Below are 16,458 nucleotides of genomic sequence, written 5' to 3' on the forward strand. Positions count from 1 at the left end.
TCTTAAAATGATATATTTTCTATCATTAGGTGTCATTTCTATTACTTTTTAATCATCGAAGATATTTAATAAGTATTAATGTTTAATTTATTTTTACTTCCGTAAGTTTTGGTTTATTTCCATAGTAAATATGAGCAGTTTGATATAAGCATTTGACATGATAAAATAGCGAGAGCTACTTAGAGTTAGCTTTAAGTTTTGTAAAATTGAGAAAAAGTACTTACAAATATATTACTTTTCAACAAAACCAAATAAATTAATTTTCTGGCTCCGAAATTGCACTGCAACTAAATTAAACGAACTGTGAAAGTTTATAATTTAGTTTTTCAAGATTAGGAAAACGATATTCCGTTTAAGGTGTTTTATTAAAAATACTGCATAACTTAGTTTTATTTTACTTAGATTCAGAAACCTGTTTAGGTGAGAACCATTTTTTACAAAAATAAAGCAGCTTCATTGTAATGGCTTTACTAATATATATTTATTTTAATATCTATGTTTGTTTTAGTTAAATGTATACTTAGAAATACGTGTAATTTATATTGTTAAATGTGTATTGCAAATGTCTCGCCTATTCTGTAGATTTGCAGAAGATACCCGAAAGTAAGAATCAACAATATATGTTTTACGATAGCACTTGTGTATTTTCAAATATTGTTGCCAATTGAACATTCGAGAACCTCACCCTAAAAGTTTATAAATTGACGCGCCTAGAGACAGTTTGCTAGAACTGGTATACTACAGGGTGTTCGGAAAGTCACTGTGCAACTTATATATTTATTAACAGACATGTTTCAATATAAAATACTGGAGGTAAATATGAATGAAAATTGTAAACAATGTTGAAAGTGACCACCGTTGGTATCAATACAGGCTTGGATCCTTCTTATTTTGTTTCTAAACACAGCTATCAGTTGTTGGCTTGAAATAGATTGAATGAATGCTGTTATCGCTGCTTTCAAAACTGCACAGTGACTTTGCGAACACCCTGTATAAACCTCAGAAGCTATAACTGTGATAAACGCTTATTAACCGGAAAACTAAAAATATTTGATCAGGAACGCTTATAGATGTCGAACATTACAAACAGTTTAACATCATTGAGTTAACTTTCGACGTTAGTATTTCTAGGAAGACATTAGATACTTTCGTCTGTGAAAAAAACAAACAAAAAACTCACATGTGAAGAAGCTAGCTCGCTTTCCGTCAAGGAAAGTGTACCTGTGTATGAACACAGAATTAATTCGCTCATCGTGAACCTTCGATAAAATATTCAGTTCCAGACCAGATCGAAGCCTCATTATTGTTTGTAAGTTTGTAAAACTTTGCACATAAATCATGATTTGTAATAGCCGTTATTATAAATTATATTGCTGTTTGTATAGAAAAATATCTTTGTGTTAAGAAAGAAGACTGTGTGTATCAATCTTGTTGACAAATATCATAAAGTTGATACATACTGACATTCAATTAACTTCTAAATTTAAATTCAAATTTCAGGCTATTTGAAATTGTATTACGTAACATAGAAAATCAGAAACTCGTCCGGGATTAATTATAATACTTAACAGCACGTTTTTATTTTTGTCTTGACAAATATGGGGAAAAATTCTGTTTAACCTAGAGCTGTTTAAGAATTCGAGATCAAAGAAACTGCTAATATATAAGATTTGTTTTACCCAAACAAGAAAACATTTGGTCAAAATATAATTCTACCAATATTAAATTAACTACCAAAGTTTTATTTTTAGTCGTGTCGAAGTCAAAATAGCCGCGTAAACCTGATAGTTAATTTTATAATGTCGGAATAACTTTTTTTGCCTAGTATTTAGTTTTATAGCTAACTGTTTAAACCAGAGTGTAAGTTTACTAAGTTGTTGAATTTAGAAATAAATTTCGCTTTAAGCTACATAAGGGTTATACATAGCTGTCCTTAAATTCATTTTAAGATCATAGACTGAAAGTAAAAGCAGACAGCCAACAAATAGTTGAGTTTACCTATCACTTGGCCCGGTATGGCCAAGCGTGTTAAGGCGTTCGACTCGTAATCCGAGGGTCGCGGTTTCGAATCCCGGTCGCACCAAATATGCTCGCCCTTTCAGCCGTGGGAGCGTTATAATGTGACGGTCAATCCCACTATTCGTTGGTAAAAAGAGTAGCTCAAGCGTTAGCGGTGGGTGGTGATGACTAGCTGCCTTACCTCTAGTCTTATATTGCTAAATTAGGGTCGGTTAGCGCAAATTGCACTCGAGTAGCTTTGCGCGAAATTCAAAACAAACAAAACCTATCATTTTTATATCCAATCAACGACTTCAACGTGTAAAATGCATTTTTGCAGCAACGCGACGCGAACCATAATCTATTTTCATTCATATTACACAAACTATTAACCCATGCCAGAATAAGTTTCAAAAATATCAGAAAATGACTTTATAACTCATATTTAATTTTATATAGACCAAAAGAAATGCTTAAATGATAATTTTTGTCATACTGTATTAAAACGAAAAAGTTAATCCATGTATTTATTTAGTTTTTACTAATGTTAAAGAACTTTCAAGTAAAGATGGAAGTAAAATATTACCACTAATGTTATGTGCGTAGCATGTTGACCCAGAGTTAAGACATTTTTATGCAACATGTCTTTAGGGTAGTTTACCTTAATAATATATATTTATAAACTTAATAATACTGGCCCAAGTTCTTTATTTATCATACTTCTCTAACGCTGCGAAAAAAGAAAGAAACACGCATCGTGTCCACGTGGAAATGCTTACAACTAACTACAAAACTAAAATTTCTACTTGTAACTAAAACAATCGAATAAATAGCTACTATGATATAATTTATTAAATGTAAAGACGTGTTTGTAAGCAAGATGGTAACGGAACAGACGTGCTAGACTACATTTGGCCGCCCGATGAACTGCATTGGTCTTGCCCGAAATAAAACACGGTGTATTAAAACATGGTACACAAAATCCGAACTCTAAAAGTTGCGGAACTTTAAGTAATATGATAAAGAAAGCCCACGAGTACAACAAACAGACATGGAACAGCTTTATTGCCTTACAGAACAACATACTTTCGTGTTTAGGATTATTGTAAGCTGGGTATCCTGAAATTTATTTATCAGAACAATTCTTCAAATATGACTCTGTTCATCACACTTGATTTATGGGAACAGTCATTCAACTCTTTCTTGTTCGCCACACATAACTCACCAAAACAGTCGTTCAAATTCTTCTTGTTTACCGCACCTTACAATAATAGTCGTCCACAGCTTTCTTGTTCACCACATCTTGTGAATCACACCATATTTACCAAGATAGGCATTCAAGTGCTTTCGTTCATCATATCTAATTTACTGTAGTATATGTTCAAGGCTTTCTTGTAAACTACATGTATTTTACCAAAATAGTCGTTCAAGTCTCTTTGTTCACCTTTTACATCACACATTATTTAGCGGAAGAATAATCAACAAACCATTCTAGAACCTCCTTTCCAGAATAGTCACTGACAACTTTCTTCTTCACTTTTTATAAAATTATTCATTTAAACAAAAGGTATTATTACAGGATGCTTTTTGTATTTATTTATTTCTTATGCTCATTGTAAACGAATTGTATTTTCATTTGTTGTTTCTTCAGATTCTTTATTCACCGTTATGGTCAGTTTTTGCACAACAAATTTCACTGACATTTAGTAATGTTATTTAAGGTTTAAACTGGTAGTTAACCTTTGTATAGTAGTTAGACTGGTAATTAATCTCTGTATTGAGATAAGAGTAATAATTAACCTTAGTATTGTGATTAGAAATTCTTTATTGAGTTTAAACTGGTAACTTGTTTCTTTGATTTCAATTTCGCGCAAAGCTACACGAGGGCTATCTGCGCTAGCCGTCCCTAATTATGTAGTGTAAGACTAGAGGGAGGGCAGCTAGTCATCACAACCCACCGCCACTCTTGAGCTACTCTTTTACCAACGAATAGTAGGATTGACTGCAACATTATAACGTCCCAACAGCTGAAAGGGCAACCATGTTTGGTGTAACGGGGATTCAAACGCACGACCCTCAGATTACGAGTCGAATGCCTTAACCACCTAGCCATGCCGGGCAAACTGGTGACTACACTCAGTGTTGTGGTTAGACTAGTAATTAACTTCTTTACTATGGTTAGACTGGTAATTAATCTCTGTATTATTTTTTGTCGCCTGTGTCATATTACACACAAGAATTACTAGATAATGAGGATAGGTAATGAGGACTGGTATTGTTTTCCTCAAACTTCATCTGAACGACACAAATCCTGACCTAGCTGTATTTATTACCGTAAGACTTTTAAACTTGATTCTTCTAAGGAATTAATATGTAATTAATAACAAATACTCACTTGAGAATCCAAAAAGATTCCCATCAGCCCAGACATAATAGTTTTCATGTTCAATGTCGTTCGCTCCGATCCAGAACGCATGCGTGTGGCCATGCAAAGAACTGGAGAAAACAAAGAATAACTATCACATGATATTGAACACATTTTACAATAGCATCTGTAGTTATTTATTTACTAAATAACCCATAGATAAAAGTCTGAAATAACACTTAATTTGCTTACAAGATAATAAACTCTGTAACAATTTTCGGTGAGACGATTTTTCAAAAACAAATAAAAATCGTTTCTCTAACTGAAATAAGAAGAGAAGTAGCCGATATAATGATTAACTAGTAGACTTAGGAACAAATACATATATATGTCATTCTATACAGATATGTTTTTTGTTTTATACTTTCAGGCAAATTTACATAAGTGCTACTTTTACTACATATCCTAATTTTGTGCTTGTACACCAGAAAGAAGATAACTGGTTAATAGCACTTACCACCAACTGTTGGGCTACTCTGATTTTGTCATCATTGTTATAATGAATCCACGGCCCTGGTTTAGACATATGTTTAAAAAAAAATATTTCGCGCTTCTTGCATCTTCAATAATGCTAAGGCCGTCATAAAGTGATCACCCATGGTTCGGAAATACACAAATAATTTTTTCCAATACGTGTTTGTCTACAAAGCATAAACACTCCTAAGGATTTAAGTCTAAGCATACTTGTAATTGATACTTTACTTGTGTAAACTATATCAAAGATGAAAAATTCGTTAAAATTAAAAACCAATTCCTTGTAAGTATCCTCAGCAAAGAATGTTGCAAAATACAAGAGGAATCTGGTAATGTATGTAGATAAAAATTTATTAAATGTTTTCTCAAGATTGCTGGTATGGGTATTAACATTTTAATAAAAATAAAGCAGAGAACAACGTTTCGACCTTCTTAAGTTATCTTCAGGTTAACAAAGAGAGAGTTTGTAACTAACCGTAGCCGAGCGCATGTCTTAGGGACGAGAGTGTAAACGAGAATGGTATACAAATGTAGGGGGCGTAACAGTTAGACGTTTGGTTATTAATTAGTATAGGTGTAAAGGTGTTCCTTTATATTGGTTCAATTTTGGTTTGAATTGTTGTGTAAGTAGGGCCTCTTTGATTTTGCGTTTGTTTGTATTTGTTTAATTGTTTAGTATATGGGTGTTTTCTACAGTTTAGTTGTGTTTATTTGATTTGCAGTGTTCAGAAACGCGTGAAGGTGACTTTTTGTGTTCTTTGAATTCAGTTTCCATTTTTCTACTTGTTTCTCCAATACAGACGTCGTGGCAGTTGTTACACTGTACTTTATAAATAATGTTGGTGTGGTGTTTGTCAGTGTAGTTTTACATAGTATGGACTTTAGTTTTGTACCTAGTTTTGAATAAATTTAGTGCTTGCTGTAATGTTGTATTTGGTTATAAGTTTTTTTTTTCAAATTTTGATTTAATTTTTACTGATTTCGGGAATATTTGGTATGCTGCAGTTTTAGGTCTTATAGTTTGTTGTTTCGTAGAATTTAGTATTGTTTGTTTTTGTTGTTGATCTAGATGTGTTTGAATATTTTTCCGATGGTTTTTTTGAGGAAATTTGTAGATGTTGATGAAGTGTTGTTTTATTTTGTTTATTTCATCGTTAATTTTATCTGGTGAGCATAGTTTTGTGGCTGTGTTTATTTGATTTCTTAATATATTGAGATTTTGTTTGTTTCATGTGCTGAGTCCCAGGAAATGTAAAATCCAGTGTGGGTGATTTTTCTGTGGATTTCTGTTTTGAATTGTGTATTGGTTCTTGTTATCCCGAGACTGAGAAATGTTATTTGGTTAGTTTTCTCGTGTTCACAAGTGAACATAATGCTGGGGTGTATGGAGTTAACGCAATTGAAAAACCCAGCTGCGTATTCTGTAGATGTGAATTCAGCAGTTGTATCCTCAGCATGCTTGTACTGGAATAGTGGCGAGTGTAAAGCTGAATTGATCGCTTGAGATTAAATGTGTGTCATAAAAATGTTGGTGGCCCGGCATGGCCAGGTGGTTAAACCACTTGACTCGTGATCCGGCTGTTGCGGGTTCGAATCCCCGTCACACCAAACATGCTCGCCTTTTCAGCCGTGGGGGCGTTATAATGTAACCCAAGAGTTGGTGACACGGAATTGCCCATACTTGAACCATTTATTTGTAGGTAGTTTTGATCATTGAAAATAAAGTTAGTTTTGGTGGTTGTGATTTCTATAACGGTTGCTAATTGGTTGCTTGGGATGTGTATCAATGGGCTGGGGTCTTGGATATAAAGTTCTAAAGATATATTGCAGGTTTCGGTTGTTGGAATTTCTCTGAAGAGGAAAACTACATCAAAACTGGTCGTTAAGACTTTATGGTTTAGTTCATTAAGAATATATTTAAAGTTAAAAGAGTCTTTGAAAAAGGAGTCGGCTGATGTTACATATTTAGAAAATGCCCACACTATATATTTACCGAGGTTGTAGTTGAATGATTCCCTATGAGTCATAGTATCCAAACGGGTTTGTGAGGTTTGGGGGTGTCATATAATTGTAGCGTGCATGAGTGGGTTTTGCGAAGGTAAGAATAAAGGTTTTCTGATATTGTTTTTTTGTTTTTTTTTTAATTTGCAGTTGCATTTTGTTTAATTGGTTTCATGTGTTTTTGTTGGATTTGTGTATTGGTTTAAATTTGTTTTTATCCGATAAAATGTTATTCATTTTTTGAATGTACTCATTTGTGTTGATTATAACAATAATGTTGTTTTTATCTGCTTTTAGAATTTTGATGATGTTGTTTCAAGTTGTTTGTAGAATTAATATCCTTCCGTGTAAGGTTGTTTTTTAGCTTTCTTTTCTGTGAAATTATGTTGATAGTTTTGCGAGAGAATTCTTTGATAAAGTAGTTTTAGACTATGTTTTTAAGTATTTTTTTTATAAAATACAATGTAACAACTGCTACGACTTCTATAATGGAGAAATAAGCAGAAAAATTGAAACCAGATTCAAAGAACAACAACAAAAAAAACAACCTTCGCACGTTATTGAACACTGCAAATCAAATAAACACAACATAACTGTAGAAAACACCCATATACTAAACAAGTAAACAAATACAAACAAACACAAAATCAAAGAGACCCTACTTATACAACAATTCAAACCAAAATTGAACAAATAATACCTTTACACCTGTACTAATTAATAACCTAACGTCTAACTGCCACGCTCCCCACAATACCGTACTCTTTTTCACTCTCGTCCGTAAGAGGGGCCCGGCAAAAATCTGTTAACATGAAGATGACCTAAGAAGGTCGAAATGTTGTTTTCAACCTTATTTTAAATAAATTATCAATACTCAAACCAGCCGTCTCAAGAATACATTTTTACTTAGACTGGGTTTCTCGTAATCAAGAAACATGTATTAAATATTCACAAAATATATATACGTATATTTACTTGGTATGTTTCAAACGATTATTACCATTTTATGTTTTGTAAAAGAGGAAACAATTCTCGATTAAGTGATGTAATGGATTAAGTAATTCATGAAAATGAAATTAGACAAAAGTATGAGACAGAACACAATGTGTGCAAAAGGAATTATTTTACGAAAACATTTCACATTTTTATTAATAATGTTCAAAGTAACGAACTGGTTGTTTTCAAATTTTCTGAAATTAATATTGTTAACAGGAGTGATAGTGTAGCGACGTTCCATCTTCTATATCTCGGACTGTGGTAAACGAAATGATCATATATTTTCTACTGAACTCTAACTTCACATACCAACTTTAAAGTCAGTCCATTAAAAAATTACCGGAAATATAAAATCTCCAATTTTCACTTCGTTCCTTTCTCACCAAAAGTGCAGAATCTTATTTAGTAGATTGGTTTGTTTTGAATTTCGCGCAACGCTACTCGAGGGCTATCTGCGTTAGCCGTCCCTAATTTAGCAGTGTAAGACTAGAGGGAAGGCAGCTAGTTATCACCACCCACCGCCAACTCTTGGGCTACTCTTTTACCAATGAATAGTGGAATTGGCCGTAACGTTATAACGCCCTCACGGCTGAAAGAGCTGTTATATAAGAAACTATTTCTTTTCTATATGGTTTTCTTACTAGACTTCCTCTTTAAAACGATGCGCACGCAGGCACGTATCTGTCTGTGATCGATGTCTATAATTTATAATATAAGTAACCACTAATTTAATTATAATGTTATAATAATTACATGTGCAGAATGAGAGAGAAAAATTTAGCCAGTAAAATATTGTATCAGTGGTTAATGTTACAATACATGATAAATTCGTAGGTAGACGAAAAAAAATTTCGGGAGCTGACTTAGCGCCTTCGAATGACACAGTGGTATATCTTTGGACTTATACCTGTAAAAACCGGGTTTCAATACTCGTGTTGGGCATAGCACAGATAGCTCTTTCTCCAGCTTTGTGATTAACAATAAACAAACAAAACGTGACTTAATACGTAGGTTTGTTTTTACACATCTGAAAAAAAAATCGGCATGACTTTTACAGATAGTCCTATTTTTACTTTTTATAATTGGAAATCATGGTTATATTTTGCTTCACGCATCTTTAAACTTGTTTGATTATAATTGGAAATCATGGTTATATTTTGTTTCACACATCTTTAAACTTGTTTGATTATAATTGGAAATCATGGTTATATTTTGTTTCACACGTCTTTAAACTTGCTTGATTATAATTGGAAATCATGGTTATATTTTGTTTCACACATCTTTAAACTTGTTTGATTATAATTGGAAATCATGGTTATGTTTTTTTTTCACACATCTTTAAATTTGTTTGATTATAATTGGAAATCATGGTTATATTTTGTTTCACACATCTTTAAACTTGTTTGATTATAAATACAAACGTTTTTGGCAAAACTATTTATTTTAGCATGAGGAACTTTATAGCTTTTATTTGCTAGAAAAACAAACTCAGTGACACACAAGATAGTAACTAGCTATAAAACAATTACATTAGTATATATCAGTGGCATTGACGTACCTGGTTTTAATTAATGACTCTAGAAAAGACTGGATATTGTTTGAGGATACTGTCGCCAGATGACCTCCTTGACTCAAACAATGAGCGTTTGCTGACCACCAGTTTAGGTTCTGTTGCACGAGCTGATAGCAGTAATCTTTGTTTTCAGACCAGGGATAACCACAGAGAGTGCCGAGTGGAATGATAGGAACTGTTTGAAAGTCAATACAAAACCCCCTGGCTTCATTATCTAACTTTGGAACGGCTTTCAGTTTAACTGTAATGTTGGTATAGCTGTTAGACTGAAAGAAGAAATCTTGGTTTGTATTGTTAGATGTTATTCCGCATAGTCTTACCGTTTGTTCTTCACTCGAGATTTTAATAAACTCCTCTACACAATCGGATCCTGACGTGACAGAAGACAAAGAAGTTTCCAGGAATGTTAACTGTAAGTGAAGTTTGTATCCAAAAGGCACATAAAAAACATAAAGGCAACTTTGATCAGTCATAAAAGAATAAGGGTAATCTTCACTACACAAAGAACCGTTTTCTTGCTCTACTGTTATGTTCTCGCAAGGTTTTATAGAACGATATTTGAAAAGAAAGCCCTTACCCCTAGACACATTACTGGAATGTAGGTGCACAGTTAGTGCTTCACTTTTCGAGACAAGATGTTCTCTTGAGTCAACAGAGTTTTCACAGAGAAATACTTCTTTCTGTTCTTTCAGTGGGAAAACGCGAACGTAATTTTCATTACAAATACCTTCTGTATTTCGACTGTGTATATCAAGGTTCATAACTGAAACAACAAGTTTCAACCCTACAGTCGCTTCGATATTGTAGTAACAATCCAAACTAGGTGGGTATTTCTCTGGAAAGTTTGGACTTGTTAAGATTCCTTGTACTGCATCTATTGTGATGTTACATCCTGAAAATAGAAATTCCAACTCCATTATACCAAACTAGCTTAAAAATGGTATTAATGTGCGTTTAATAACTCTGAAATTTACCCAGACAATTGAAGTTGATAATTCACTCATCAGTTAACCAACATCCAACAGCTCTAATCTGCTATTTAAATGTAAGAGATGAGGGTTCAACAGTTTACCTTTAATACACTGTATTATATATTTATTGACTAAGAGAATTCAACTACGCTGTTTTAGTACCTGAGTATTCACTAAGCTTGGTCAATCATTATCTGACTCAGATCCAACTTTCAGCATGTATTATGTGGATCATACCAGAGCTTATTGAAACACCAATTATTTAAACTAAGGTATCTATACAATCGAAAAACAGGATCGAAAGTGAATTAACTTCTTAAAACAACTGACGTTACAGAAGACAAAGAAGTTTCCAGGAATGTTAATTGCAAGTGAAGTTTGTATCCAAAAGACATATAAAAAACATAAATAAATTAGTTACCTATATCTATACAATTGAATGAATTTTAGAGGAACTGTTCTTCATTGTTCTAAAATAAATTTGCTTTTTTAAAGACAATGTTTTACTCACAGTAAACAATTAAAGTTCAACTTAGACACATTTCAACAAGTTAAGTTGTTTTACCTTGTAACTCTAGCCGTCTTCACATAAACTTGAGTTTTCATTATAAGAATAAGATATCCATTTACTTTAAAATATTCTGTCTCAAAAGTTTAATAGATGGATTTTACTTTTGTGTAAGGGATCCCTTACTTACAAACGAAGGAATATAGGGGCATATTTTTATGTAATCATAAATAACTACATATTCCTTTATTTCTTTAGGTTATCTATTCTGTAGACTGTTTGCAGTTGGAAAACTTTGACATGGAAAGCGTTACATAATCACCAGCACTAGCTACCAATTGGCCATTATTTTATAATTTTTGAAGTATGTAAAAAGTATAAAATGTTTGTGACTTTAAGAGCACCTGATTCAATATGTTCTATGTATTATGATAAGTCGCATTGCTTTTTTGAATTTTGATACAGTAAGACTGATTTTATTACGTTTCTCTAAGGATTTTGTTTATTATTTACTGCTCTATACCTTAGATCCAAATTTTCTTCTTTTCTCGTTCAGCTTTTCCAATTAAATGTGCCAATTGACAAATTTATTATACTGCTGCAAGTTTCAAATTTAAAATCACTGACACGTAAAAATGTACAATATCAGAGCTGGTCAGTAGAGCTGTACAAAAGCATCTAGAACTGAAGAGTTATTAGAAATCAATAATCTCAATATTTGTGATCAATATAACTGATTTTGCTACAGATGTTAGGCCTATTGGGTTTCAATCGTGTCCAAATTACTTAATGCACAATTAATAACATAGATTTGAATTTATTACATTTTATACACTATTATTTTTTGGATTACTTACTTGTTGTGACACTTTTTTCATAATATTTAAAGTTACTTTGGTGAAAGTTTTAATTAATATATCAATACTGTAAACAACTACACTTTCTTATGAAGAAAGAAATCGAATAAAACTTTTCTTGAAATTTAATGAAGTTAACAATACTTTAAATGTTATCAACATTCGTGAAATGTCAAGTGACGAGATTTTATAGTTTACTATCTTAAAATATTGGAATTATTGCCGTTTATACAATAGTACTATTACACAATGACAGCTGAAGCCGTTTTATAGTAAGTAGGCTGAAACCTGATAGACAAAATTATATATGACGAAACCACGCATTTAGTTGGTGTTAACATGTTAACGAAACGAACATAGTAACAAAACGTATTTATCTGTTCAAGTTAAAATTTTTTCCTTTATACAATGTTTGTAACAGGTTTCTATTTAAACGCTTAAAACGAAGAAACCATAAACTAACTCCTCACAAGTGTACTTCAAGACAGGTATTGTGGTTCTTGCATCCTTAACATCATAACCAATATTAAGTTCTCCTTTAAGAATACAAATCAAACACTGAAATAAAGTGTATATTTTGATTGAATTTTAGAATGAGGAACTAATTTAATTGAATAATCCTGTTTCAAACAATAAATCTTCTTTCATTATTTAGATATTTACATGTTCTTACTGCATCTAGCATCTCCCGACATACCTTAACAAAATGAAACGTTTCCATTAAAATTGGCTATTTTACTAAATATGGTGAAACGAAGTTGAAAAAGTAATGAAGAACTCTTAAGAATACACTTATTGATAATTTAAAATCAGTTTTTAACCAGTATAATTAGAATTTTGCTCATCCTTTCAAACTGTAAATGTGTTTCTTTATTTTACTTATTAATTGAGTCAAACAAATTTAAATATAAGCGTCGTCGCTTCATTGAGGTTATTATCAAACAATGGAATTGTGAGTAAGAGTAAATTACATGAGCCACTATAGAGATCCCATTATGGAATAATCCGTGCTTTAAAAGCTACTCACCATGTACTTGATTTAACGAAGAAAACACTGCCTTAAATTGGCACGCTTCGCATTTGTGTACTGTCAAAAGAAAGAATTGCCCAATCGCAATAAAGGTTCCTTTTCTTGACGCTTGATGGCGTTAATAGCATATCCAGGTGATTTCTCGTTGTCAGCCGTCAGAAAAAGCCAATTTTTTGTTTTAGAGCGTTTAAATATAAAAGCTGAAATTGAAAATTATAGTAAAAAATTAGAAGAAATGCCATTAATGTGAGTTTTGTGCATAAGTAATTCAAATAACATAAAAATGTGGAAGTAATTTTTAATATTCTATATTTTATAAAAAAGGAAGCACTGTCATGCTTGATGTAATCAGAGTACGATCACACTCAGTTAGTCGTACCATAACGTGTTTTTCGCAAGTTAAGAAAACAACAAGGCATGTTAGAGGTTAAAATATTTGTACGAATCAATTTTAGCATACTTAATATAAATAATAAAATATAATTTTCATAATTGCACACAGGTCATTTTCAAAATGACTAACATTCAACCAACCAAAACAATATTGCTACAAGAACAACTTTCAACATTTAACAATAATTTACTCACAAGTAGTGGTGGTATTCAATTTTGTATTAAGAATCTTGATGGTATGTTATTTAATATTATTCACGTGCGGCTACTCATACAAATATGTATAACTTTAAACACGTTGGCAATATGTACAGCTAAGTTTTAAGTAAGTTTGTAGATATATTACACAAATATTACAGTTGTAAAATAGGACGTATTGTTTAAAAGAAGCGAAACACTCACTATCTTCCATTTCACTTTTATGAAACCATTCCATTAAAATCGCTCACGTAATTTTTCTTTTTAAACTTTTACTGCTCTTACTACAGTAAATTCTAACGTAAAACGTTAATTGAAAAACTTCCTGAGGTTAAATTTGTTCAAAGTAAGTTTCCTTTCAACTTTTTCTTAATACATTCTTTGATAGTCGGTTTCGCATTATATGCAATGATTGGCACAATTACTCATATTTATCACATATTTTATATGTATTAACAACTGCTTATTTCGGCATGGCCAGGTGGTTAAGGTGTTCGAATCGTAATCTGAGGGTCGCGGGTTCGAATCCCTTTCACATCAAACATGCTCGCCCTTTCAGCCGTGGGGGTGTTATAATATAACGGTCAATCCCGCTATTCGTTGGTAAAAGAGTAGCCCAAGAGTTGGCGGTGGGTGGTGATGACTAGCTGCCTTCCCTCTAGCCTTGCACTGCAAAATTAGGGACGGCGATGCAGATAGCCCTCGTGTAGCTTTACGTGAAATTAAAAACAAACAACTTTTCTGTGTAGACGAAGGCAGATAACGCAACCCTATAGCAAAACCGCTAGCAGGAACGTATTTGTTTTAGCAAAATCATGAGAAATGGAAGCACGAGCAATCGCGTTTTCCAAGAAGGTAGCTTAAAGATGTAACAATAATAAAATATAGATGGCAGAAGAAAGCCAAAAAAAGAAACAAAAATACTGTTTATTTTTGTGCACAAAATGAAAATTAAGTTTTATAAATAAAGGGAGATTTTTATCAATGTTCTCTAAAGCTTCGAAGAAGAAAAATTCATCTGATTAACCACTAGAACTAATTTAATAAATTAAAAGTCCTTTTTTAATCGATAGAGTAATCTTCTACTCACACACACATATATGAGATAAAAGTAAATTATACAAAAGTAAGATTAAAACTACTTTGAAACAAGTATGTAATAATGTCACAAATTACATTTGTTTTCATAATTTTTTAGGTATTTTAATTACGTTAGGATATAAATTTATGTTTTGCGTATGTAAACACATTTCATACGTCATTTAAGGAGATCTTTTGGCTCACATACCTTTAAGTAATTTCTAGTTGAGGGATAACCATCAACAAAAATTTTGATTTCACTGCAGTTATCACTCCGAGATCTTAAATCGTCAGACTTTAAGATCTGATTTTGCACCGGAATACGATGGAAGCAGTCTAAAAAAAAAGGAAAAAAAAAGGTACGGATCATTATGGTGGCAGCTTTCTTTGATCACTGATCAAAATAAGGATTTTTAAACAGGTGTAAAAAAGATATTAATAGAAGGTAAGAACGATTCATACTATGTTGTGCTCAGGAATAGCTCCCAAACGTAGTGTGTTGTGCTGAGGAACAACTATTAACGTACTTTGTTATGCTGAGAAATAGTTACCAAACGTTTTGTATTCTTCTCAGGAACATCTATCAAACATATTATGTTATAATGATCTAACTTTACTAAATCATTTATTCTTGTATGTAACATGTTTACAGTAAAATTTAGTAATATTTGTGTATTATGCACCTACATATAACAAACACAAGCCAAAAATCGCTTTGTTTAAAATATATCTTTAATAAGAAACTTCACAATTACCAAATACCTCATCAAGCTGAAATACGCAGAAATATATTGTTTGTTTGCTTCTCAGATATTTGGTGAACAAACAAACGAATAATTTTATTTAATTGGTTCTATTTGCAATTAAGCACTAAACCACACAATGGACATGTTGTGCTCTGCTCACCACGGGTGAAATGTTGAAATGTTTAAAACAGTAGTAAATAAATTATCTTGTTTGTTAGTAAGCACAAAGCTACGTATTGGGATTTTTATATTTTTCGTACAACGTATATCGAAACCAGTTTTAGCGTTGTAAGCCCTTCAGGCTTACTACTGAGAGCAATAATTTTAAAGCTAATAATTTCTGTTTTCAGCGTTGAAGTATAAAGGAAATACTCGAAATGGGAATATTCTAAGGGTTTCATATTTTTAATTTTCTAGTAGATGAGATAAAGTCACCCCAGCATATCTATCATCAGTTACGATGTGCTGATAGTTATAATGAATTATACGTAACTATTGTTCGCCGGATTAAGTATATGAATAAAATTGCGAACGGGCGCCAGTGTAAATAATTAAATAGAGACTTAATATATATATTTTAAAACTTTAATTTAGGGTAAACACTATAAGGTGTTTATGGTTACAAAGTAGGTATTTGAAGTAATTACACTTTGTTAATCTCAAATAGTAAAGACTTACAGACAGTCATATATGAAACTCTACAACGAGTAGTTGAGAGTAAGAAGGATACTCAGGGGCCTTCTTACCCCACACTAATATTGGAGTTATTTTGCGCTACTGCCTTAAATAATGCATAACTTGGATGCGCTTGGAACACGGCTATGTTGAAAGTATTTAAATGATTTTAAATGCTGCATTTATTTTAAATTACAGTTGTTATGAGTTAAACAGCTATTTTTACCCATATTGAAGGTTTATTTTCTCCAATTCTATAAGTAAAATAAGAATCTAACCGCAACAAGTGCAATTTTTCAATATCTAAAATATGTCTATTTCCAGTTTTTGTTTAACCAGTTATGTTTTTATAGTAAACAATGGTATATTTTAAAGCCTCTTGCCTTTTCATGATGCAGACCTTAACTGATTAACAAACACCAACATATTATCTGTAATAACAACTTTCTGTCTTTTTGATAGCACACAACAGTAAAAATAAAGAACTTCAAAATATTTTTTTCTGATATACGTATTATCAGTATTTACTGACA

The 16,458-nt window shown here is 32.1% G+C and overlaps 2 protein-coding genes across 2 annotated transcripts in view; both read right to left on the reverse strand.

The window, feature by feature from the left end:
* LOC143258163 (adhesion G-protein coupled receptor G6-like) overlaps positions 1–9,790 on the reverse strand; it is a 35,864-nt gene extending 26,074 nt beyond the window's left edge. Inside the window, exons 1-2 of the mRNA XM_076517173.1 lie at positions 9,453–9,790; positions 4,394–4,494 (exon numbers count right to left, since the gene is read on the reverse strand). The gene's annotated coding sequence lies outside the window, so the exon portion shown is untranslated. The remainder of the gene's footprint in view (positions 1–4,393; positions 4,495–9,452) is intronic.
* A 4,892-nt stretch (positions 9,791–14,682) lies between these two features.
* Positions 14,683–16,458, reverse strand: part of LOC143257834 (uncharacterized) — a 62,280-nt gene continuing 60,504 nt past the window's right edge. Inside the window, exon 5 of the mRNA XM_076516865.1 lies at positions 14,683–14,840. Within this exon, the coding sequence (XP_076372980.1) occupies positions 14,683–14,840 (158 nt within the window). The remainder of the gene's footprint in view (positions 14,841–16,458) is intronic.

The sequence above is a fragment of the Tachypleus tridentatus genome, chromosome 7 (genome assembly GCF_004210375.1).
Source record: "Tachypleus tridentatus isolate NWPU-2018 chromosome 7, ASM421037v1, whole genome shotgun sequence".
NCBI lineage: Eukaryota > Metazoa > Arthropoda > Merostomata > Xiphosura > Limulidae > Tachypleus > Tachypleus tridentatus.